Source organism: Achroia grisella, unplaced genomic scaffold (assembly GCF_030625045.1).
Source record: "Achroia grisella isolate CSIRO2021 unplaced genomic scaffold, CSIRO_AGI_Agris_v1 utg6672, whole genome shotgun sequence".
In the NCBI taxonomy this organism is placed as follows: domain Eukaryota; kingdom Metazoa; phylum Arthropoda; class Insecta; order Lepidoptera; family Pyralidae; genus Achroia; species Achroia grisella.
Genome location: NW_026712987.1, coordinates 142,584 through 169,281, shown reverse-complemented (window position 1 = coordinate 169,281; position 26,698 = coordinate 142,584). Strand labels below are relative to the sequence as shown.

Below are 26,698 nucleotides of genomic sequence, written 5' to 3'. Positions count from 1 at the left end.
TCACGCGTAGTTGCTGGGGCTCTGCCCGCGGCTGTTGGAGCCCGAGCTACCGTATGACGGATCCAGTCTGGAATTAGGGTATTATAAATAAATAACTAACTTTGGATAATTAACACAGCGCCATCTAGTCCCACGGTAAGCAGAGCTTGTGTTATGGGTACTAGACAACTGATATAAATATACTTATATACATTTTTCTCGCTATACATACATACTATAGATAGAAAATACCCAGAATGATATAAACAATCATACTCATGAATACTAATATTTACGCCGTGTAGGGAATCGAACCCGCGACCATCGGAAGTAAAGCTGTATATATATATATATAAACCGCTAGACCACCGAAACTGATATTACAAGTGTAGGCGCAAGTATATACAAGGTGTGAATAGAACTGGACCAGTCAGTCAGTATATACAAGGGACCTCTAGGCCCCTACCTGCACCCTCCGCGAATTGGTCAACATAACTACAATGAGTGAATATATACTGACTCTAAATGGAATCGGACCAGTCAGTCAGTATATACAAGGGACCTCGAGGTCCTTACATGTACTTTTCGTGAATTGGGGAACATAACCGGCTATATACAAGGGGTCCCTTGTATATAGCCGGTTTGGGGAACATAACCCTTATCATCTGCTTCTTCCTTATCCCATTTATTACTGGTTGTCGTAATATGTTTTTCTCTTCCATTCATCTCTGTTCGCAGTCATCTCGTTATTCACTCCCTTTCTTACCATATCTTTCACACAGTCCATCCATCTCTTTTTCGGCCTTCCTCTGCCCTTATAACCATCCCCATTCATATGTAAAATGGGAACATAACTCTTAGTGAGTGTGTATATACAGGGTGTTAATAGAAATAAACTTTTATATTTAAATAAACTCATTAGAAGCACTTTTGAATAATAAAACTGTATCGGTCAGTCAATATATGCAGGGAGCTGTAGGTCCCGTGCACTGTGTCGGGTGTCTGGAGGCTGTGCGTGCAGTGTGTTGTGTACCTGTAGTCGTTGTGTGCGTACAGTGGGTACTCCCGCCGCAGTCGGCGCGGGCTCGGGCTCGCGCTCGGGCTCGGGCTCGAGCTGGCCGCAGGACCACCACCACCACCACCACCGCCGCCACTGTTACCACCGCCACCACCGCTACCACCGGCGGTCCCGCACACGCGGCTCACTGTCAAACGTGTAAATTATATTAAATACCAAATTATAAACATTGGAATCTCATCCGCTACTTATATTCCTAAATAAAAAAAATAAAAATTAATAAATAAATATATAAAAAAAATTACATATATATATATATATATATAAACTTCTGTAAACAATATCGCATGCCGTGGCAACCAGTAATTAAGTCAGCACTATATACCTGAACTCTTTGCAAGTTATAATAATTGTAACCTCGTGGTGTATATCTTGTTGGTCGCTCAAATAAATAAAATAATAAGTTTCATCAAAATCCGTTTAGTAGTTTTTGCGTGATTAACAAATATTTATACTCATAAGATTTCGCGTTTATTTAATACTAGCCTTTACCCGCGGCTTCGCTCGTATTGAATCAATTGATTTTAATCGACGTATAACTGAATTACTGTCTGTTAGACGGCATTCAAGTAACAAAATGATGATATAAACTTTTTTATAAAAATACTAGCTGTCCCGGCAAACGTTGTTTTGCTTTAAAATAAAAAAAAAAATAGGGGTGGACTACCCCTAACATTTAGGGGGATGAAAAATAGATGTTGGCCGATTCTCAGACCTACTCAATACGCTCACATAATTTCATGAGAATCGGTCAAGCCGTTTCGGAGGAGTATGGGAATGAAAATTGTGACACGAGAATTTTATATATAAGATTTGCTTTTTTTAAATAAAAAATATCATATGTTCATACTAATACCTCCAAGAACATGTGTACAAAATTTCATGATGATCGGTTCAGTAGTTTTCGCGTGAAAGCGTAACAAACATACCTACTGTCACATTTATAATATTAGTAACGGTAAGTGCTGGTGGTCACTCTGTTCTCTCAAATTTGAATTTAAATGAATCTGTCTTATTATAAACATGTACAACATTTATTTGAAAAGAATACGAGCTGAGTTTCTTGCCAGTTCTCATCTCGAAATCATTCCGAACTGACGGTAGATTTGACATATCATAAGAGTCTGTAATAGACCTACATGAATAAAGATATTTTGAATACGAGCTGAGTTTCTTGTCAGTTCTCATCTCGAAATCATTCCGAACTGACGGTAGATTTGACATATCATAAGAGTCTGTAATAGACCTACATGGATAAAGATATTTTGACGACCTCGGTGGTTTAGCGGTCTAGCATACCGCTTTACGTCCGATGGTCGGTTCGATTCCTCGCACGTCACAAATATTTGTATTCACGAGTATGATTGTTTGTATCGGTCTAGGGTGTTTTCTATGTATAATATGTATTTACAAAAAAAACTATATCTATGTATATATTTGTATCAGTTATCTAGTACCCATAACACAGGCTTTAGCTAGGTTAACTTGGGTCTAGATGGCGCTGTGTGAATTGTCCTGAGATTATTATTATTATTATATTGAATTGAATACCCACACATTAATATTTCATCATATTAATAAGGTAAAGATCCGCAAGAAAAGTAACGGATACGGATCTTCTGTCTCCCTCGGATATCCGCAGATACGGATACCCGGAACATGACTAGTATAAACTCATTCTTCTCATCTCGAAATCATTCCGAACTGACGGTAGATTTGACATATCATAATAGAATAGAAAATCATTTATTCAGATAAACTTACATTGAAGCACTTTTGAATAGTCATTACATTTTTTAATCTACCGCTCGTTCGGAAAGCTGTCTCATCACAAGAAGAACGAGCGAGAAACTTGTGTGTTGCTCTTTTAAATAATCCTTGTAAGTAGTCGAAACGTGTGAATACAAACTACCAACAAGCACTAGATTATTAGGATCAAATATAAATATATACATATAAATAAAATTGTAGTGTCTGTTTGTAATATTGTAATAACAATTTTTACTACATGCATATGAATATAAATACACTACATACACCAAAATAACATTTTCACAATTTTTGTCTGTCTGTCTGTGTGTCCGTTGATCCAACTAATCTCTGAAATGGCTGAACCTATTTTGATGGGACTTTTTTTGGCAGGTTGCTGATGTAATAAGGAGTAACGTAGGCTACGTTTATTTTAGAAAAATAATGTTAAATTCGCGGGTAAAGTAAAGTGAAAATAAAGTCGCAGGTGCAGCTAGTGCTGCACCCGCGACTTCGTCCGCATGGAATTTAACATTATTTTGTGTGTGTACTAACACAATAAGATTAAATCAGTCGTAGTGATAAGAGCAGAGCAGTCCCTACGAGCTTATAGGAGTCTGTAATAGACCTACATGAATAAATATATTGTGAATTTGAATTTTGGTTGGTACTCACATGCGAGTTGCTTGGCGGAGAGGTGTCCACTGTTGGAGGCGCTCAGGGACGACGGACTGGGGGTCGCCCGGGACCTGCCTGCAACACAAACGTTACATTACATACTAGCTGTCACCCACGACTTCGACCGACTTAAATATAAGTTTCTTTTTTAAAATTAAACACATAAGTAATCGTAAATTATTTCGCAACATTAACATTTTATTTAACATTAGCTGTTCCCGCGACTTTGTACGCGTCGAATTTAACTTTTTCTAAAATAAAAGTAGCCTAAGTTACTCCTTATTACATCAGCTACTAGCCAAAAAAAGTCTCGTCAAAATCGGCCCAGCCATTTCAGAGATTAGCCGGAACAACAAGACAAACAGATAGACTGACAAAATTGTAAAAAAAATTATTTTGGTATAGGTTGGTTGGTTTGGTTTTTTTAATAGATAACAATTTTTTTTTCTGTTAGAGATCTCTTTCAGCCAACCTTCCTCTTTGACAGAGGTGGTTACCTTTTTGTCAGCGGGTAGTTAATGGTAATTATGACAGCAAGTTAGTATGTGACCTGGATTGTGGTGTAACTCGCGGTAGCAGTGCGGCAGCGTGGCGGACGCCTGCAGCGGTTGCAGCGGTTGCAGCGGTTGCAGCGGCTGCAGTGGCTGCAGCGGCGGAGCTGACGACGACGGCTGCAGCGCTTGAAGCGCTTGCAGCGCAGGCAGCGCCGCCAGCGGCTGCAGCGGAGGACTGCTGGCTCGCGGGTGGAACGAGGAGTACGCTGCCACAGTTACCAGGTCAGGTAGGTAGATATACAGACAGACAGACAGATCAATATTATCTTATATATAAAATCCTCTTGTCAGTGTTAGTTACCACACTCCTCCGGAACGGCTTGATCGATTTTTATGAAGTTTTATATGCATATTTAGTAGGTCTGAGAATCGGCTACTATCTATTTCTCATACCCCTAAGTGGTATATACGACCATAAATATATTTTTTATTTTCATTTTATTATTATTTAATTAATTTTTATTTAAAAAATAACTATTTTATTTAGACATACACACTACTATCGTTTAGAAAAGTCAATATATCTTTTATGGGAATAGATATAAAAATTTACAATAAGATATCAAAGGATATACTGGAATTACCCTTAAATAAATTCAAAACATCTTTTAAAACTGCACACACTACAACTTCGTCCGCGTGGAATTAACATTATTTTTCTAAAATAAAAGTAGCACACCTTATTACATCAGCTACCTGCCAAAAAAGTCCCGTCAAAATCGGTCCTATACAAACAGACAAACAGGCCGGAACAAACAGACAAACAAAGATTATAAAAAATGTTATTTTAGTGTATATAATGTATTTATATTCATATGCATGTAGTAAAAAACGGTTATATCAATATTACAAACAGACACTACAATTTTATTTATATGTATAGATTATACATGCCTATTACTCACTAAACGGTTACTTAAATGACGAGCGTGCATGGCAATAGTTGTTCATGCACGGGATTTTCATTTAATGTTAGACATAGACACCTATACAACTACTACTCTCTGCTACCAAAATGTTAGGGAAAGTACTATGTATATATATAGGGAAAAAGATGTGGAAACGTCTGTCACGTACCTGTATGGTTCTGCGGATTTCTTGGGCTTCAGGGTCTCGAAGATATCTTCGCTAGCTTTCCAGTTTCACAGTAGGTTTCACAGTTCTAATTTATTTTAATTCACAACACAATGCGCGCGCGCGTCAAGGTCGCCGTACAGTCGGTTCAGTACTGGGTAAGGAAGGGGAAGGAAAGACGCGGGAACAAAAACTAACGGACTCTAATATAATAATCTGTGCTTACGATGATACAGGGTATATTTTGAACAATATACATTGTAAATAAACTGACTTTAAAAAAATGTAATCCAATTGAGTTTCTTGCCAGTTCTTCTCAATTGGATCTATATACTGAACTGGACGGTAGGGAAAAAATATTATATAAAAAACTTGATGTTCATAAGCGGCTAAAATGTCTTACATGAATAAATTATTTTTTATGTAATTTGATTAATGATATGAACAAAATACACCTTATGACTAGGTGATAAGGTATAAATTAATAAATCACTTTTTATTTAACTTTAACAATAATGAGATAAAATAAATGCACCTTATAACTAGGTGATAAGGTTGAAATTAAGACGTACCTCTGAGCAGCGAGAGGTCGATGGCAGCCCGCAGTTCATCATCCTCAGCTCGAGCACGCGCCAGAGACAACGCCGCCTGCGAAACACCTCATTTTCAACATCTATAACGCCCTTACGAAAAGGGTGGCGAGTGTGACGAGTGTGACGAAGATGACGAGTGTGGCGAGTGTAGAGAGTGCGGCAGTTGTAAAGAGTTTGCCAAATGTAGTGAATGTGTAGAGCGTGGCTGGTGTGGCGAGTGTGACGAATATGACTAGTGTGGCGAGTGTAGAGTGCGACGGTTGTGGCGAGTGTGCCAAATGTGGTGAATGTGTAGAGCGTGGCTGGTGTGGCGAGTGTAGAATGTGCAACGGTTGTGGCGAGTGTACCAATGTGATGAGTATGTAGTGTGACGGGTGTGATGACGATGTCAAGTGTGGCGAGTGTAGTGATGGTTATGACGAATGTGCCAAATGTGAAAATGTAGAGTATGGCAGGTGTGGCGATTGTGATGACAATGACGAGTACGGCGAGTGTAGAGTGTGACGGTTGTGAAGAGTGTGCCAAATGTGGTGAATGTGACGACGATATCGACTGGCGAGTGTAGAGAGTACGTAGGTCGTGGCGAGTGCGCTATATGTGGTTAGTAGTGAGCGTGATGTGTGTGGCGAGTGTGACGAGTGTGACGAGCGTGACAGTACCTGCGCGTGGTCCCGGCGCGCGGCGGAGGAGGCGGCCTGCTGCGCGGCCACGGCGCGCGCCGCACGGGACCCTGACCACAGGAGGGACTCATTGACATAACAATCTCAGGACAATTCACACAGCGCCATCTAGACCCAAGTTAACCTAGCTAAAGCTTGTGTTATGGGTCCTAGACAACTGATGCATGTACAAAGATATATTTTTTTAAACAAATTGTTCATCTTCCCTTACAACCCTTTATTCGCGTTAAAAATTAGCCTATGTCCTTTCTCAGGGTCTAGACTATCTGTGTACCAAATGTCATTTAAATCGGTTCAGTAGTTTTGGCGTCAAAGCGTTACAAACAGACAGAGTTACTTTCACATTTATAATATTAGTAAAAATATGGAATATTTCTCAACTCTACTGACGCAGGAAACGCCATAGAACACAGCTAGTCATCTATAAAACAAACCCACTCACCAGGCCGTGGAGTGTGCGTAGCACCATCGCCCAAATCTAACTGCAGTATGCCGCTGCTGAACTCTGTCAAATAAAAACAAAACAAAAATATATAACAGTCTGTCATTTTGATCTCGAAAATGAAATTGACAGGTGTAAACGTCAAATTTTCAAATGTTACCATCTACAGTGGGGTAGTGGTGTACCTGCGATACCGATTTGTTGATAAGGCGGTAGTGGTGAGTGTGTACCGGGCGGGTGGCGGTAGTAGTGAGTGTGTACCGGGCGGGTGGCGGTAGTAGTGAGTGTGTACCGGGCGGGTGGCGGTAGTGGTGAGTGTGTACCGGGCGGGTGGCGGTAGTAGTGAGTGTGTACCGGGCGGGTGGCGGTAGTGGTGAGTGTGTACCGGGCGGGTGGCGGTAGTGGTGAGTGTGTATCGGGCGGGTGGCGGTAGTGGTGAGTGTGTACCGGGCGGGTGGCGGTAGTAGTGAGTGTGTACCGGGCGGGTGGCGGTAGTAGTGAGTGTGTACCGGGCGGGTGGCGGTAGTAGTGAGTGTGTACCGGGCGGGTGGCGGTAGTGGTGAGTGTGTACCGGGCGGGTGGCGGTAGTGGTGAGTGTGTACCGGGCGGGTGGCGGTAGTGGTGAGTGTGTACCGGGCGGGTGGCGGTAGTGGTGAGTGTGTATCGGGCGGGTGGCGGTAGTGGTGAGTGTGTACCGGGCGGGTGGCGGTAGTGGTGAGTGTGTACCGGGCGGGTGGCGGTAGTGGTGAGTGTGTACCGGGCGGGTGGCGGTAGTGGTGAGTGTGTACCGGGCGGGTGGCGGTAGTGGTGAGTGTGTACCGGGCGGGTGGCGGTAGTAGTGAGTGTGTACCGGGCGGGTGGCGGTAGTAGTGAGTGTGTACCGGGCGGGTGGCGGTAGTAGTGAGTGTGTACCGGGCGGGTAGCGGTAGTAGTGAGTGTGTACCGGGCGGGTGGCGGTAGTAGTGAGTGTGTACCGGGCGGGTGGCGGTAGTGGTGAGTGTGTACCGGGCGGGTGGCGGTAGTAGTGAGTGTGTACAGGGCGGGTGGCGGTAGTGGTGAGTGTGTACCGGGCGGGTGGCGGTAGTAGTGAGTGTGTACCGGGCGGGTGGCGGTAGTAGTGAGTGTGTACCGGGCGGGTAGCGGTAGTAGTGAGTGTGTACCGGGCGGGTGGCGGTAGTAGTGAGTGTGTACCGGGCGGGTGGCGGTAGTGGTGAGTGTGTACCGGGCGGGTGGCGGTAGTAGTGAGTGTGTACAGGGCGGGTGGCGGTAGTGGTGAGTGTGTACCGGGCGGGTGGCGGTAGTAGTGAGTGTGTACCGGGCGGGTGGCGGTAGTAGTGAGTGTGTACCGGGCGGGTGGCGGTAGTGGTGAGTGTGTACCGGGCGGGTGGCGGTAGTGGTGAGTGTGTACCGGGCGGGTGGCGGTAGTAGTGAGTGTGTACCGGGCGGGTGGCGGTAGTGGTGAGTGTGTACCGGGCGGGTGGCGGTAGTGGTGAGTGTGTACCGGGCGGGTGGCGGTAGTAGTGAGTGTGTACCGGGCGGGTGGCGGTAGTAGTGAGTGTGTACCGGGCGGGTGGCGGTAGTAGTGAGTGTGTACCGGGCGGGTGGCGGTAGTAGTGAGTGTGTACCGGGCGGGTGGCGGTAGTAGTGAGTGTGTACCGGGCGGGTGGCGGTAGTGGTGAGTGTGTACCGGGCGGGTGGCGGTAGTGGTGAGTGTGTACCGGGCGGGTGGCGGTAGTGGTGAGTGTGTACCGGGCGGGTGGCGGTAGTGGTGAGTGTGTACCGGGCGGGTGGCGGTAGTGGTGAGTGTGTACCGGGCGGGTGGCGGTAGTGGTGAGTATGTACCGGGCGGGTGGCGGTAGTAGTGAGTGTGTACCGGGCGGGTGGCGGTAGTGGTGAGTGTGTACCGGGCGGGTGGCGGTAGTAGTGAGTGTGTACCGGGCGGGTGGCGGTAGTAGTGAGTGTGTACCGGGCGGGTGGCGGTAGTAGTGAGTGTGTACCGGGCGGGTGGCGGTAGTAGTGAGTGTGTACCGGGCGGGTGGCGGTAGTAGTGAGTGTGTACCGGGCGGGTGGCGGTAGTAGTGAGTGTGTACCGGGCGGGTGGCGGTAGTAGTGAGTGTGTACCGGGCGGGTGGCGGTAGTAGTGAGTGTGTACCGGGCGGGTGGCGGTAGTAGCTGGGCGCCGTCAGTAGGTGCGTGTTGGCGTTGGGCGCCATGGCCACGTCCGGCACGGCCGCCGACAGCCGCCCGCCCGCAGTACTGCCGCTCGCCCTGGGGAAAATGCATTTAATTTTACTAAACTTCGTTATTGAAAACAAAATACAAGAATTTTAATAATTTTTTATCTTAAGGTATTACACAGAGAAAGTATTAGCTACACTTTTATATCCACACATTCTATACATTTGGTCCTTCGAGCCGGATCTGAACCTACGACCTATGAAGTAACTGATTTATCTTTTATGTTTACGGGGCTGCTGCTTCTCAATCCACCCTCGTAACCGCAGCTGACTTACACTAAGCTTATAACACAAAAAGTTTGTATCGGGAGAAAATTGGTCACTTTGACTTGTTCCTGGCTCGCGGCCTATAGTAAGTATATTTATAGTTTAGTTACCTGTGTCCTTCTGTGGTCCTGGATGGTAGCTGGCGGCGACACGTGCCCGGCCGGGACGTGTCTACAACACATTGTCATATTTTAAAACATTACGCAAAATCAAGGTGAGTATTGTTGTGACGTGACTATGTCACAACAATACAAAACAAAGTGTCTCGCTGCTCTTATAAAGTGTCTCGCTGTTCTTATAAAGTGTCTCACTGCTCTTATAAAGTGTCTCGCTGCTCTTATAAAGTGTCTCGCTGCTCTTATAAAGTGTCTCGCTGCTCTTATAAAGTGTCTTGCTGTTCTTATAAAGTGTCTCCCTGCTCTTATAAAGTGTCTCGCTGCTCTTATAAACTGTCTTGCTACCCTTGTAAAGTAGTTGTAAAGTGGTGGTACGTACCGAGGGGGATGTGTAAGGAGGGTTGAGAGCGCACGCTGCCGCCGGACGAACATCGCGCCGTATCTTGCATCCTGGATACAAACATTTTTTTTTTCTAATTGATGACAACGAAATGGTACCTGCGACAGCTCTAACGGTTATCGCTGTCACGAGTCGCGTGACGTCAAATTTTAGCAATACTATTTAAAAAAAAAAGATTTAGGTGGTGATCTCACCTGCAGCAGTCCCGACGGTCGGCGGGCGGAGACTCCCACTCTCCGCTACTGCGAGACCGCGCACTGCAAACAACAATAATTCATATATTACTAAACACTATTCTAAATAGGCTTAACAAAGATTTGCAGATTTTGTCAAACTGAAGAGGAAACGCCACTACACACCCTGTGTGGTTGTAGCCCACTCATGTATAAACGAAATATCTCCTTTGGAAAGTTTACACTCTATCCTGAGGAGATAAAAACCATCGCTCCTAAGAATATCTTTCGTTTTAATTATAATAATCCAAATAGTTTGCGGCGGTTAGTCGTGAACAATAAGTGTGCACCAAACATACAAAAAATTGTAAATAATTTTATTTTTTATTTTTAACCGTCAAATTAAAAAAGAAACGTATATTTTACCTGTCGTTGGATGTTTCCAAATCATTGAGTAGCAGGTCCGCGCATGCGTCCGGCAGCGACATCTCGCGGACGGCGCGCAACGCGATCTGAAATTATAAAGTTAACCATTCGTGATGTTATCCATCAAAATGTGGTACACACATGTTTGGTCAGAATCGTTTAAACAGAGAACAGATAGTCTGCGACAGTGTCAATAACGGACCGTGTATATTCTGATCTTGTTTGAGTAGTGTGAAATAACATTTTTAAAAGAGCAACACACAAGTTTCTTACTCATTCTTCTTGTGATGAGTTTGCGTTTCGATTGAGTGGTAGAAGGTAAGTACAACACAACACAACACACACACTCCCTGGCGCGCGCCCGCAGCGCGGCGACACACACACACACACACACACACACACACACACACACACACACACACACACACACACACACACACACACACACACACACACACTCACCTGGCGCGCGACGGGCGCGGCGTCGTGCGCGTGCAGCCGCAGCGCGCGCGCGGCGGGCGGCGCGGCGCGCAGCTCCCTGGCGCGCGCCCGCAGCGCGGCGACACACACACACACACACACACACACACACACACACACACACACACACACACACACACACACACACACACACTCACCTGGCGCGCGACGGGCGCGGCGTCGTGCGCGTGCAGCCGCGCGCGCGCGCGGCGGGCGCGGCGCGCATATCCCCGCGCGCGCCCGCAGCGCGGCGACACACACACACACACACACACACACACACACACACACACACACACACACACACACACACACACACTCACCTGGCGCGCGACGGGCGCGGCGTCGTGCGCGTGCAGCCGCGCGCGCGCGCGGCGCGGCGCGGCGCGCAGCTCCCCGGCGCGCGCCCGCAGCGCGGCGACACACACACACACACACACACACACACACACACACACACACACACACACACACACACACACACACACACACACTCACCTGGCGCGCGACGGGCGCGGCGTCGTGCGCGTGCAGCCGCAGCGCGCGCGCGGCGGGCGGCGCGGCGCGCAGCTCCCTGGCGCGCGCCCGCAGCGCGGCGACACACACACACACACACACACACACACACACACACACACACACACACACACACACACACACACACACACACTCACCTGGCGCGCGACGGGCGCGGCGTCGTGCGCGTGCAGCCGCAGCGCGCGCGCGGCGGGCGGCGCGGCGCGCAGCTCCCTGGCGCGCGCCCGCAGCGCGGCGAGCACGCGCGGCGACACGCAGGCCTCCGCGCCCGCGCCGCAGTCCGCGCCCGCGGCCCCCGCCTCGCCGGACCCCGCGCCGCCCTCGGTCCGCGCCGCCGCCACCTGCCGCCGTCACGTCACGATCTTATACAGGCTGTCCCATTACTGAGATCGTCTAACGGACTGCTCGATAGAAAAACTTTTAATCTCCCTAAGCGAAGAACTGACTAGCGAATACTCCCCTCGACCTAAGTGGTGAACCTCTCAATAACATCAGGTATGCAGACAATACCATATGTTAGGGAAACTACTCTCTGCTACCAAAATGTTAGGGAAAGTACTATGTATATATATAGGGAAAAACGTCTGTCACGTACCTGTATGGTTCTGCGGATTTCTTGGGCTTCAGGGTCTCGAAGATATCTTCGCTAGCTTTCCAGTTTCACAGTAGGTTTCACTCAGTTCTAATTTATTTTAATTCACAACACAATGCGCGCGCGTCATGGCCGCCGTACAGTCGGTTCAGTACTAGTTAAGGGAGGGGAAGGAAAGACGCGGGAACAAAAACTAACGGACTCTAATATAATAATCTGTGCTTACGATGATACAGGGTATATTTTGAACACCATACTTTTGTTAAGTATACGATCGATATTACAACTCACCATGTACAGTGTATCAGGAATACGGTGCTGGTACATCGCTCTGCGGGCGCGTGCTAACTCCGCTTCCGGCACCACTTGATCTTCAAGTAACGCCTGCAATAACAATACATATATTTAAGGAGATGTGTGAGTACCCTTTTAAGTTAGAGAGCTAAACAGTGACAGCTTAAAGGAGATAGTCGAAAGACGAAAGACCTGTAAGCATCACTTCAAAGGAATTGGCGGTAAGATTGCCTTTCGGTTTTCTTTAAAATTCGATGGCGACTGCAGTGTCATACTAAGATACTAGTAGGCGGGCCGCAGTGGACGTACCTCGAGCTCGTCGAGGTGGGGCCGCAGTGGACGTACCTCAAGCTCGTCGAGGTGGGGCCGCAGTGGACGTACCTCGAGCTCGTCGAGGTGGGGCCGCAGTGGACGTACCTCGAGCTCGTCGAGGTGGGGCCGCAGTGGACGTACCTCGAGCTCGTCGAGGTGGGGCCGCAGTGGACGTACCTTGAGCTCGTCGAGGTAGGGCAGGAAGCAGCGCGGCGGGCGAAGCGCGCCGCGCGCCAGCCAGGCGGCGGCGGAGCCCGCGGCCTGCGCGGGGGGCGGGGCGAGCCTGTGCTGCAGCAGCTCGTGGTCGCGCGGCACGTGTTCGAGCCGCACGAGGGGCAGCAGGGCGGCGAGCGCGGCGCGGGCGGCCGCCTCGCCCCCCGCGCGCCGCGCCCGCCCGCCGCGCGCGCCCCGCGCCCGCCCCGCGTGCGCCGTGTGCCACACCACGTTCGGCTCTGGAAGGACCGATATTATTATAAGTAGCTGTGACGCGGTCGAGTGGAATGAGTAGTCGTGCTCACTAAAATGTCCAAACCTGATAATCATATGTACATCAAAATATTGATCTTATACACTAAATGACATTAGGAAAGTGGGTGGGTAATATATGGGATGGGTGACATGGTTTAGATACGGCAGTGCTGAGTCATTACATAGTATAAAACAAAGTCGCTGTCGCTGTCTGTCCGACTCTATGTATGCTTAAACCTTTAAAACTACGCAACTAATTTTGAAGCGATTTTTTTAATAGATAGAGTAATTCAAGAGGAAGGTTTATACGTATAATACATGTACACCCGGACGAAGCCGGGGTGGTAAGCTAGTAGACAATATTGTATTTGTCTTACTAGACATTACTAAATACAATTATTATTTTGATATATCCTATCCCATACAGTATATCGGGCTCCGCTGGTGTACCTGCGTGGGGCGGGTGCGCGCGCTCGGCCCATCGTAGCAGTGCACGTAAGGCCTGCGGCTCGCTGGCCTGCAGGAACGGCGAGCTGAGAGCGGCGGCGAGGGCGGCGCGGGGCAGCCGGGCAGACGCCGCGTGCGCCATCACCGCCGGGAACTCGTCGCGGAAGTACCGCATCGCCTGCCTGCGACATATCAGTATCACATATCAGTATCCTCCTCTCTTTTCTTACATTTGAATTCATATATTTTATTGATCTCAATATTTCTCACTTCTTTAGTACCCACGACTCCTTGGTTTTCTTGCGTAATATACAATTTATTTCAGTATTTCTATAACTTTTTAGTACCCACAATACGAGCTTCGCTAAACTAGACTCTGGATGACGCTGTGAATTGTCCTAATTAGTAATAGACCTGACAAAATTAGGTCCATTCGTGAAAGTCACCATTAAATTTGAGATTCTAATTTTAGGCAACTACCTTGATATAAAATCTAATTATATTTTGTTTCCATGAATCTAAAAATCTATTAAAATTAAATCCATTCATGAAGTTACCATTAAATTTGTAAAACTAATTTTAGGCAATTGTTACAACATAAAATTTAATTATACTTCTTATTTCTCCCAATAAACGAACGAAGTTCTTTCTTGAAAGTTACCATTAAATTCGAGAAAGTAATTTTAGGTAACCATCTTAATATAAAATTTTATTATAGTTTCTGATTTAAAGCAATAAATCTGACAAAATGAAGTCCATTCGTGAAAGTTACCATTAAATTCGAGAAAGTAATTTTAGGCAACTGTCTTAATATAAAATTTGACTATACTTTCTTATTTAAAGCAATATATCTGAAAAAAAAATGAAGTCCATTCGTGAAAGTTACTATTAAATTCGAGAACGTAATTTTAGGGAACTGTCTTAATATAAAATTTGATTATACTTTCTTGTTTCAAACAGTAAATCTGACAAAATGAAGTCCATTCGTGAAAGTTACAATTAAATTAGATAAACTAATTTTAGGCAACTGTCTCAATATGAAATGTAATAATATTCAGACTCGAACTCGTATATTATGTCCGGACACAGTGCCTCCACGACGGCGTGCCTAGTGTGTAGTGTGTAGTGTGTAGTGTGCAGTGTGTAGTGCGTGGTGCGCACCTGTAGACCCACTGGCTGGCGTGCGGCGCGTGCGCCCAGCGCAGGATGGTGGGCAGCGTGTCCGGACACAGCGCCTCCACGATGGCGTCCTCGCAGCCCTGCACCACGATCGCCATCTCCAGGAACCTGCTCATCAAGCATACCATCCGTCACCAACCATTACTATAGATCTGTGTTTCCCAAACTTTCTAGTGCCATTTGCCTTACTTAAATATCAAAACAAAATATCTTTATTCATGTAGGTCTATTACAGACTCTTATGATGTGTCAAATCTACCGTCAGTTCGGAATGATTTCGAGATGAGAAGAACTGACAAGAAACTCAGCTCATATTATTTTCAAATAAATGTTGTACATGTTTATACTAAGACAGATTCTTTTTTATATTCAAATTTGGGAGAATAGAGTGACCACCAGCATATGCTATAAATCAGAGGTTCCCAAACTTTTTTGTGTCGTAGACCTCTTGCCATATTTTTCGGTTTTGGGTAGACATTTCATTCTTACATTTATAGTATAAGTGATAAAACAAGATGATATTGACCTGGCAATCTCGTACAGTTGGAAGGCATCGTCCAACATCGCTCCACCACGGTTACCACGACTGCCGGTCGACCACGGCTGCAACACAACACCGACCAATCAGGCAGAGTGAATAGAAAGGATCTAACGTTAAATGAAAATCCAGTGCATGAACAACTATTGCCATGCACGGTCGTCATTCAAGTAATCGTTTAGTGAGTAATAGGCTTTGCTCAGTAAATATGATTTAGCAGATGTTTTGAATTTATTTGAAGGTAATTTCAGTATACCGTATTATAATAATATCAATTGTCCCTCCTTTAGCGCTTCTACACTTTAGCAGCTTTTTGTAAATATTAATTTTCATTGCAAAATGGCGACCACCACCCATGGAGCAAATCAAAATTAGAGTCACTAGACTAACTCAAACGTTTAGCCATATAAATTAAAATGGTTATTAAAAATAGGGGTTGATGGTAGAAGGGTGAAAATTTACGATTGTATGTATCATTAATGCCACGAATTGGACCAGTGTACTTTGACAGAACTATGCTGACTCACCGTGCTGCCGCTGCCGATGCTGTTAGTGGATGATGGAGACGAGGAGTTCCTGCCGATCAAGCTGAGATCCACCTGTTCAGAGAAGATAATAGCAATGAGAAGCCTGGACAATTCACACAGCGCCATCTAGTTCCAAGCTAAGTACAACTTGTGTTATGGGTACTAGAAGATTGATACAAATATTTACCTATTTTTTGTAAATACACTGAAAATACACGGACCAATGTATTCCGAGGTTCATACATCGCAGTCTTATAAATTATATATTAATGTAATTCGGTTATTTTTCTGGTGACGAGTGTGACGAGTGTGGCGAGTGTGACGCGGTACCTGGTCGGTGTAGGCGGCGTGCAGCAGCGCGCGCGCGAACCGCCGCGGCAGCACCTTCTCGTCCACGCACACCGCCGTCGCTCCCCCCCGTCGCCGCGACACACGTGACGAGTGTGACGAGTGTGGCGAGTGTGACGCGGTACCTGGTCGGTGTAGGCGGCGTGCAGCAGCGCGCGCGCGAACCGCCGCGGCAGCACCTTCTCGTCCACGCACACCGCCGTCGCTCCCCCGCCGCGACACACGTGACGAGTGTGACGAGTGTGGCGAGTGTGACGCGGTACCTGGTCGGTGTAGGCGGCGTGCAGCAGCGCGCGCGCGAACGCGCGCGCGGCAGCACCTTCTCGTCCACGCACACCGCCGTCGCTCCCCCGCCGCGACACACGTGACGAGTGTGACGAGTGTGGCGAGTGTGACGCGGTACCTGGTCGGTGTAGGCGGCGTGCAGCAGCGCGCGCGCGAACCGCCGCGGCAGCACCTTCTCGTCCACGCACACCGCCGTCGCTCCCCCGCCGCGACACACGTGACGAGTGTGACGAGTGTGGCGAGTGTGACGCGGTACCTGGTCGGTGTAGGCGGCGTGCAGCAGCGCGCGCGCGAACCGCCGCGGCAGCACCTTCTCGTCCACGCACACCGCCGTCGCTCCCCCGCCGCGACACACGTGACGAGTGTGACGAGTGTGGCGAGTGTGACGCGGTACCTGGTCGGTGTAGGCGGCGTGCAGCAGCGCGCGCGCGAACCGCCGCGGCAGCACCTTCTCGTCCACGCACACCGCCGTCGCTCCCCCGCCGCCGCCCGCGCCCGCCCGCCGCGACATCACGCTCCTGCACAGGCCACATGCCATATTAACACCTACGACTAGACACTATAAGGATCATTAAGACATCACGCTTGAACAATTGAATAGGGCGAGATAGGGCGCCCTGACGACGCCCTAACCACTAATCCGGGGTCAAGACATCACCATCACCATCCAGAGGCATACGCGTGCATCCACACGCTTAAACAATTTAATAGGGCGAGATAGGGCGCCCTAACAATCTGGCAGCTGAAAGTAGCACTCACCTGAAGTAGCGGGACCTGGCGGCCAGCAGCAGTCGGTGGCACGGCAGCTCGAGTGCGGCCGAGAACCCGTACGCAGCTCCACGAGCCTCCACCGGGAACACCAGCCGCGCGTCCGCCAGAGACCCTGACACACCAACAATAGAATAAAACTCTTATACTCCCTACCACGTCTAACAATAGTTTTATATTATCAGCGACTCTATCACGTCTAACAATAGTTTTATATTTCCAGCGACTCTATCACGTCTAACAATAGTTTTATATTACCAGCGACTCTATGACGTCTAACAATAGATTTATATTACCAGCGACTCTATGACGTCTAACAATAGTTTTATATTTCCAGCGACTCTATCACGTCTAACAATAGTTTTATATTTCCAGCGACTCTATCACGTCTAACAATAGTTTTATATTACCAGCGACTCTATGACGTCTAACAATAGTTTTATATTATCAGCGACTCTATGACGTCTAACAATAGTTTTATATTATCAGCGACTCTATGACGTCTAACAATAGTTTTATATTTCCAGCGACTCTATCACGTCTAATAATACAAGAGTACTAAATAACATATTTATTCAAATAAAGTTACATTTACAGCGCCCCTACCCCGTCATGCGAGTCAAGTCCCCGCCGATGGATCCCCCGTCTAATTCAAACGGGGATCGATATTACGAAGACCTGAGCCGAGGTTCGAACCCCAACTGAACCGATTTGGCTAATTTTAGTCTTGAAATTAAGTTTATTTGAACAAATTATTTTCAATTCTATTCTATTCTAATAAGATCCTCAGTTTACATTATTAACAATTCTGTTTCCACAGGGCACAGCTAATTACAAATACATTTTTAAATATGAAGTCACGAAATACAGAATACAGTCCCAGTAGGCTCGTAAGGGGATCGTAGGGGGCTGTATAATGAAGGGTTATTTCGGGGATTTAAAACTATGTTAGTTACCTGACTCGAGGAGGTACCGCATGTCGTGGTGCGTGGAGTCGAGTGAGAACCCGAGCCGCGCCGCCAGCCGCCGCAGCGCGGCCGCGTCCGGACGCGCGCGGACGCACGCGCACGCGCCCGCCCCGCCCCCGCCGCCCCCGCCACCGCCGCCGCCGGCTGACGACGACACCATCGACTCATTTATCTCGCGGACACAATCAACTCACTTATCTCGCGGACACAATCAACTCACTTATCTCGCGGACACAATCAACTCACTTATCTCGCGGACACAATCAACTCACTTATCTCGCGGACACAATCAACTCACTTATCTCGCGGACACAATCAACTCACTTATCTCGCGGACACAATCAACTCACTTATCTCGCGGACACAATCAACTCACTTATCTCGCGGACACAATCAACTCACTTATCTCGCGGACACAATCAACTCACTTATCTCGCGGACACAATCAACTCACTTATCTCGCGGACACAATCAACTCACTTATCTCGCGGACACAATCAACTCATTTATCTCGCGGACACAATCAACTCATTTATCTCGCGGACACAATCAACTCATTTTTCTCGCGGACACAATCAACTCATTTATCTCGCGGACACAATCAACTCATTTATCTCGCGGACACAATCAACTCATTTATCTCGCGGACACAATCAACTCATTTTTCTCGCGGACACAATCAACTCATTTATCTCGCGGACACAATCAACTCATTTATCTCGCGGACACAATCAACTCATTTTTCTCGCGGACACAATCAACTCATTTTTCTCGCGGACACAATCAACTCATTTTTCTCGCGGACACAATCAACTCATTTTTCTCGCGGACACAATCAACTCATTTTTCTCGCGGACACAATCAACTCCTTTATCTCGCGGACACAATCAACTCATTTTTCTCGCGGACACAATCAACTCATTTATCTCGCGGACACAATCAACTCATTTATCTCGCGGACACAATCAACTCATTTATCTCACCACACACATATAGACTTCTTACACCCACTATTTAACTATAATTCAAGAAACTCAATAGGATATATTTTTTAAAGCCAGTTCATTTACAATGTATCTTTATACAGGCTGAACCAGAACTCAACGTCAAGCCGAAACGAAATGACAGGATTGTAACCATCACGAGAAAAATCAGAAAAAAAATCTATCCCATACAGTTTGAAAATTAAGTAAAACCTAGAAATTTGGTCAAACTGTAACTTCGCTTATTGTGGTTAATTTTTATTATTTTTGTCCAACTTAACTTTGGAACCGCAACCCTAAATAACATTTCTAGAACCACAGTAAAAAATAATGACAATTGCCCCAAGTTTTCTGGAATTGAGACTATTTGTTAAACCATGAACTTAAAATTTTCAAAATTTGCGATTTTTTCAAACTTTTAGAGGCCCTCCATTAAAGAAAATGTACTAATGTGCTTTGGCAAGTGCCATAAAAAATTCGCACATTTAATCAGCATTGTAAAATGGTACAATACTTATTAGTTTCATACTAAAAAAAAAAGTAAAAAAATAAAAGCCTTAAGTAACCCGATTTTTGCAAGCCCATTTTACTCAGTTTAAATTCTTTTCTATTTTAACAAGCTCTTGGTAGGTTCTTAATTTTACCGCAAAATTATGAGAGAGATGGATAGTGGACATGTTTGGCATGAGTGAGCGAGACAGATAGTGGCGCCACTTTTACCAAAGTCAACATAAGTAAGTAAAATTAATAATATTGTAGCAACACAGTTTCTACACGTGCCACTGTCTACTTCCTAGAATCCATATCGCACGGCACGTGTAATAGCACATTAGCAACGCAGCTGTGCGACAAAGTTTCATACAAACTTTCATCCCCTATTTTATCCCCTTGGGGGTAGAATTAATAAAAATCCTTTCTTAGCGGATGCCTACGTCATAACATCTACCTGCATGCCAAATTTCAGCCCGATCCGTCCAGTGGTTTGGGCTGTGCGTTGATAGATCACTATGTCAGTCACCTTTGAGTTAGATATATATAGATAAATAGACATAGTGAAATTATATATGATTTTACAGTGTTCCGTACATAAGTAACTTAAGATATACAGACAAACTCACTGTTTGTGTTCTCTACGATGTCGAGCTCACCATCCAAGCTCCCGCCGCGATCCCATTCTGGAATCACAAATACATCTATACATACAAATAAAATTAGAGTGTCTGTTTGTAATATTGAAATAACCGTTTTTTACTACATGCATATGAATATAAATACGGTACATACACCAAAATAACATTTAAAACTATTTTTGTCTGTATGTCTGTTTGTTCCGGTTAATCTCTGAAATGGCTGGACCGATTTTGACGGGACTTTTTAGGCAGGTAGCTGATGTAATAAGGAGTAACGTAGGCTACTTTTATTTTAGAAAAATAATGTTAAATTCCACGCGGACGAAGTCGCTAGTACAGCTACCTTATTAAATAAACCAATCGGTTTACCTACCGGGAGTTATAAACTCCAGTATTTTTAATTTGTTAGTAAAATGTAATTATGGTAGGCTTAAGATTAATTTTAACTTGAGTTTGTAATGTGTATTGTATAGCGTGTAGCGTGAAGTAGTATAGTGTAGCGTGGCGTGTAATAGGGTAGTGTAGCGTGGAGTGAAATAGTGTAGGGTACAGCACGTACAGCGCGCCCACGGCCGCCTCCAGCTCACAATGTATAGTGTGTAGTGTGGTGCGGTGTAGTGTGGTGTAGCGTGGCTCACTCACTGGCACAGAGCGCACACAGCGGCCGCGCGCAGTACGCGGCGCCGGCGTACAGCGCGCCCACGGCCGCCTCCAGCTCACAATGTATAGTGTGTAGTGTGGTGCGGTGTAGTGTGGTGTAGCGTGGCTCACTCACTGGCACAGAGCGCACACAGCGGCCGCGCGCAGTACGCGGCGCCGGCGTACAGCGCGCCCACGGCCGCCTCCAGCTCACAATGTATAGTGTGTAGTGTGGTGCGGTGTAGTGTGGTGTAGCGTGGCTCACTCACTGGCACAGAGCGCACACAGCGGCCGCGCGCAGTACGCGGCGCCGGCGTACAGCGCGCCCACGGCCGCCGCCAGCTCACAATGTATAGTGTGTAGTGTGGTGCGGTGTAGTGTGGTGTAGCGTGGCTCACTCACTGGCACAGAGCGCACACAGCGGCCGCGCGCAGTACGCGGCGCCGGCGTACAGCGCGCCCACGGCCGCCTCCAGCTCACAATGTATAGTGTGTAGTGTGGTGCGGTGTAGTGTGGTGTAGCGTGGCTCACTCACTGGCACAGAGCGCACACAGCGGCCGCGCGCAGTACGCGGCGCCGGCGTACAGCGCGCCCACGGCCGCCTCCAGCTCACAATGTATAGTGTGTAGTGTGGTGCGGTGTAGTGTGGTGTAGCGTGGCTCACTCACTGGCACAGAGCGCACACAGCGGCCGCGCGCAGTACGCGGCGCCGGCGTACAGCGCGCCCACGGCCGCCTCCAGCTCACAATGTATAGTGTGTAGTGTGGTGCGGTGTAGTGTGGTGTAGCGTGGCTCACTCACTGGCACAGAGCGCACACAGCGGCCGCGCGCAGTACGCGGCGCCGGCGTACAGCGCGCCCACGGCCGCCTCCAGCTCCTCGCGCGGCAGCGCCGCCGCCTCGCCCTCCAGCGGCACGCGGCACGCAGACCTGCAGTGAGATGGAGGAAGGGGGGGATGGAATACCCATCAGTATAATACCATTGATAAACATTCACGAGGATCAATAACCGAAACCCGGTCATAACCATACCCCCCCACTTGAAAATTTATACCCATAATTTAATTTCATCACGTGATCTTCAATTGTTCATATATATCGCGGGTCTATTCATAATTACGCGATCAGATAATGTTCTCGGCATCCTTTAGTTCTATCACCAGTAGTCGTTACAACACTCCCCCGCCTGAAATAGTAGCAAGATAACACTCACGGCGGGTACCGCTGCAGCAGGTCTCTGAAGTAGGAGCAGCGCGCGGAGAGGATGGCGCGGTGCGCGGCCAGCGACCAGCCCGCGCCCACCAGCTCCACGTCGCACCACCACCTGCACACAACACCACATACTGTGATGATGACGATGATGATGTAATATCGACCGATTTCGGCCACGACGACTGTCTTCAACTGTACTACAACAATGAACAATACCTAGGATTTTCCATCATCCATTGGACCAAATATTGAGACACTGAGAAGAACGGCAAACGTTTTGATACTATATCCCTGAGGATTAAGATTTCATACCTCTTATCCTATAAAAACTTCATTTTTATACACCAGCTAAACTAACCACATTTACCCCTTCTATATCTCTATATCTGTGTTATTAAACTTCAAGGGGACACCCCCTTGAAGTTTAATGTACACACCCCTTTAGGGTTTAGGGTCTTGGACCTACTTCGTCCATAAATTGAGAACTTGAAATTATAGATGCGAGAGGCGGAATATAAGTGTTTCTATTGAGGAAATGTTTCGGCCTTATATACAAAGTTACACGGGTATCGCGTACACGTGCTGCTGCAAGCTCCCTGGCCAGCTCGGCCTGCGTGGCGAGACCCCGCAGCTGTCCCTGTCCCTGTCCCTGTACCTGTGCTCGTAGGCGGCGGCCAGGTCCTCTGTGAGCGCGGCTGCAGGCTGCCTGGCCAGCTCGGCCTGCGTGGCGAGGTCCCCCAGCTGTCCCTGTCCCTGTCCCCGTACCTGTGCTCGTAGGCGGCGGCCAGGTCCTCTGTGAGCGCGGCTGCAGGCTGCCTGGCCAGCTCGGCCTGCGTGGCGAGGTCCCCCAGCTGTCCCTGTCCCTGTCCCCGTACCTGTGCTCGTAGGCGGCGGCCAGGTCCTCTGTGAGCGCGGCTGCAGGCTCCCTGGCCAGCTCGGCCTGCGTGGCGAGGTCCCGCAGCTGTCCCTGTCCCTGTCCCCGTACCTGTGCTCGTAGGCGGCGGCCAGGTCCTCTGTGAGCGCGGCTGCAGGCTCCCTGGCCAGCTCGGCCTGCGTGGCGAGGTCCCGCAGCTGTCCCTGTCCCTGTCCCCGTACCTGTGCTCGTAGGCGGCGGCTAGGTCCTCTGTGAGCGCGGCTGCAGGCTCCCTGGCCAGCTCGGCCTGCGTGGCGAGGTCCCGCAGCTGTCCCTGTCCCTGTCCCCGTACCTGTGCTCGTAGGCGGCGGCCAGGTCCTCTGTGAGCGCGGCTGCAGGCTCCCTGGCCAGCTCGGCCTGCGTGGCGAGGTCCCGCAGCTGTCCCTGTCCCTGTCCCCGTACCTGTGCTCGTAGGCGGCGGCCAGGTCCTCTGTGAGCGCGGCTGCAGGCTCCCTGGCCAGCTCGGCCTGCGTGGCGAGGTCCCGCAGCTGTCCCTGTCCCTGTCCCCGTACCTGTGCTCGTAGGCGGCGGCCAAGTCCTCTGTGAGCGCGGCTGCAGGCTGCCTGGCCAGCTCGGCCTGCGTGGCGAGGTCCCCCAGCTGTCCCTGTCCCTGTCCCCGTACCTGTGCTCGTAGGCGGCGGCCAGGTCCTCTGTGAGCGCGGCTGCAGGCTCCCTGGCCAGCTCGGCCTGCGTGGCGAGGTCCCGCAGCTGTCCCTGTCCCTGTCCCCGTACCTGTGCTCGTTAGGCGGCGGCCAGGTCCTCTGTGAGCGCGGCTGCAGGCTCCCTGGCCAGCTCGGCCTGCGTGGCGAGGTCCCGCAGCTGTCCCTGTCCCTGTCCCCGTACCTGTGCTCGTAGGCGGCGGCCAGGTCCTCTGTGAGCGCGGCTGCAGGCTCCCTGGCCAGCTCGGCCTGCGTGGCGAGGTCCCTGAGCGCGGCGGCCGCCTCCAGCTGTTCACACAGCAGGAACACCTCCGCCAGCCGCCACGACCCCACCACCGACCGGATGTAGCGCGCGTGCTCGCATCCTGACGACACACGCATATCTAGAACCATCGAGAACTATAACAACACTAAGGGCTTTTTTTTTTTTTATATAATGCCTCAAAATTTTAGTCCTCGTTTACAAGTACGCCAAGAACGAAACTGAGCACATTTGGCTGAAGTGATTTTTAAAAAATAATCCTCCTTCAATGTAGAGTATTGAGTTCGGATTAGACTTGCTTTTGCAATATCATATGCTGGTGGTCACTCTATTTTCCCAAATTTGAATTTAAATGAATCTGTATTATTGTAAACATTTACAACATTTTGAAAAGAATACGAGCTGAGTTTCTTGTCAGTTCTTCTCATCTCGACATCACTCTGAATTGACGGTAGATTTGACATATCATAAGAATCTGTAATAGACCTACATGAATAAAGATATTGAATTTTTAAATTTTTTAATTACCACGCAATAATAAAAAAAATCCGGTGCACTCACCGCGGTCAGGTCGGGAGTCTCGTGGTCGTCGTGCTGCGGCGGCTATCTTCCGTCGAAGCGTGGCCAGCCCCGCGCCGCCGGACTTCTTCTTGCGCTCCCTGACAACACACAAACATGCAATAACTAAGCTGCCATCCAATATAACATCGGCCTAGGTGGTCTAGCAGTTTAGCACAGCACTTTGATACTGATGGACGTGGGTTTGATTCCTCGCATGATGCAAATATTTGTATTTACAGTAATAAAAAAAATGTTCGCCAAAAAAACTACAATTTTTTTGTCAGTAATGAAACTTGAAAAAGATTTTTTTTCTTTTCACATGTAGCCTTCGACAAACACGACACTGTGTGTACAGTCGGAAAATAATCGATTTTTTTAATTTTTTAAGAAATTACGTCAAGTCAAATTAGTTAAGGGACAAAAAACTTGTTGAGAAATGGTCGTATCGGGGTCCTGACAGAACCATCTTGAAGCAGAATAAACAGGCTATGCGGCTCATCGGCGTAGCTCAAAAATATGTTTCCATGGCCATAGAGTAAATCCAAAATGCAAAAAATATATAAAATATATTTTTCGTGCTTCATCTCAGGTTTGCATGAGAACCGGAGCTCTTAAAAATTTTTACCCGTAAAATCTGAAAACTAGAATTTTCAAGCTTCAAGAGTTTATATTTTTATTTTCTGTACAACCATTTGTCACTGAAATAGAGCCTGTTGAAAATCACCCATAAAGTTGGAAAAAAATCTGTTCTATTATTGCGAGAAGTGTATAAATTTATATTTTTAAAAATTTTTAGAGCATAGACATACTGACCGTATGACGTCGGCCATGGTGGGGGGCGCGGCCGGCAGCACCGCGCCGTCGCACGCCTCCCCCTCCTGACGACAACACAAGTTGAGTAAAACTTAGTGTAGGAATTATTATTATTGAAATAATAATGCCATAAATCCATGTTGACCGGACGTGTATTTGAATAAGAATATAAAAACAATATTCACATAGATTATAAATTATAAAGCGCCTGAAATATTTTCATAGCAATAATTATAAGTATTGCATATTGTTGCTAATAGAATGTTTCAGGCAGACAGTGTTGCGGACGGCGGGGGCTGTGTGTGTGTGTGTGTGTGTGTGTGTGTGTGTGTGTGGGGGGGGTCGCAGTACCTGTGGGTGCGAGAGCGCGGCGCCCATGTCGGCTTGGCGCGCGTACAGCCAGTGCGGCGGGTGGCGGGGGCTGTGTGTATGTGTGGGGGGGGGTCGCAGTACCTGTGGGTGCGAGAGCGCGGCGCCTATGTCGGCTCGGCGCGCGCACAGACAGTGCGGCGGGCGGCGGGGGCTGTGCGTGTGTGTGTGTGTGTGGGGGGGGCGTCGCAGTACCTGTGGGTGCGAGAGCGCGGCGCCCATGTCGGCTTGGCGCGCGTACAGCCAGTGCGGCGGGTGGCGGGGGCTGTGTGTATGTGTGGGGGGGGTCGCAGTACCTGTGGGTGCGAGAGCGCGGCGCCCATGTCGGCTTGGCGCGCGTACAGCCAGTGCGGCGGGTGGCGGGGGCTGTGTGTATGTGTGGGGGGGGGTCGCAGTACCTGTGGGTGCGAGAGCGCGGCGCCTATGTCGGCTCGGCGCGCGCACAGACAGTGCGGCGGGCGGCGGGGGCTGTGCGTGTGTGTGTGTGTGGGGGGGGGGGGCGTCGCAGTACCTGTGGGTGCGAGAGCGCGGCGCCCATGTCGGCTTGGCGCGCGTACAGCCAGTGCGGCGGGTGGCGGGGGCTGTGTGTATGTGTGGGGGGGGGTCGCAGTACCTGTGGGTGCGAGAGCGCGGCGCCTATGTCGGCTCGGCGCGCGCACAGACAGTGCGGCGGGCGGCGGGGGCTGTGCGTGTGTGTGTGTGTGTGGGGGGGGCGTCGCAGTACCTGTGGGTGCGAGAGCGCGGCGCCCATGTCGGCTTGGCGCGCGCACAGACAGCACAGCAGGCGGCTCATGGGGCGCCCGCCATCACCGCGCCGATACACGCCGCGCCCTCACTGCAACACCACAATGAAAATACATTAATCTATATATCTATACATACAAATAAAATAGGAGTCTGCTTGTAATATTGAAATAACTGATTTTTAACTACGTACATATGAATATAAATACGGTACATACACCAAAA

At 48.6% G+C, this 26,698-nt stretch overlaps 1 protein-coding gene across 1 annotated transcript; it reads right to left on the bottom strand.

Moving 5' to 3' along the window:
* Window positions 1-26,522, bottom strand: LOC131849920 (BTB/POZ domain-containing protein 7). The gene is made up of 32 exons (XM_059200051.1): window positions 26,454-26,522; window positions 25,361-25,425; window positions 24,548-24,645; window positions 23,909-24,089; window positions 22,154-22,264; window positions 21,739-21,870; window positions 21,473-21,682; window positions 21,207-21,416; window positions 20,945-21,150; window positions 20,291-20,347; window positions 18,178-18,333; window positions 17,213-17,336; window positions 16,848-16,971; window positions 15,821-15,892; window positions 15,282-15,358; window positions 14,738-14,863; window positions 13,584-13,758; window positions 12,839-13,111; window positions 12,347-12,439; window positions 11,601-11,804; window positions 10,447-10,532; window positions 10,042-10,104; window positions 9,827-9,897; window positions 9,442-9,502; window positions 8,980-9,095; window positions 6,828-6,890; window positions 6,365-6,435; window positions 5,685-5,760; window positions 4,035-4,244; window positions 3,482-3,559; window positions 1,013-1,184; window positions 1-67 (listed from the first exon to the last, which is right to left on the bottom strand). The coding sequence occupies exons 1-32, from the start codon at window positions 26,520-26,522 to the stop codon at window positions 1-3; spliced, it is 3,897 nt and encodes a 1,298-aa protein (XP_059056034.1).
* Window positions 26,523-26,698: the final 176 nt, after the last annotated feature.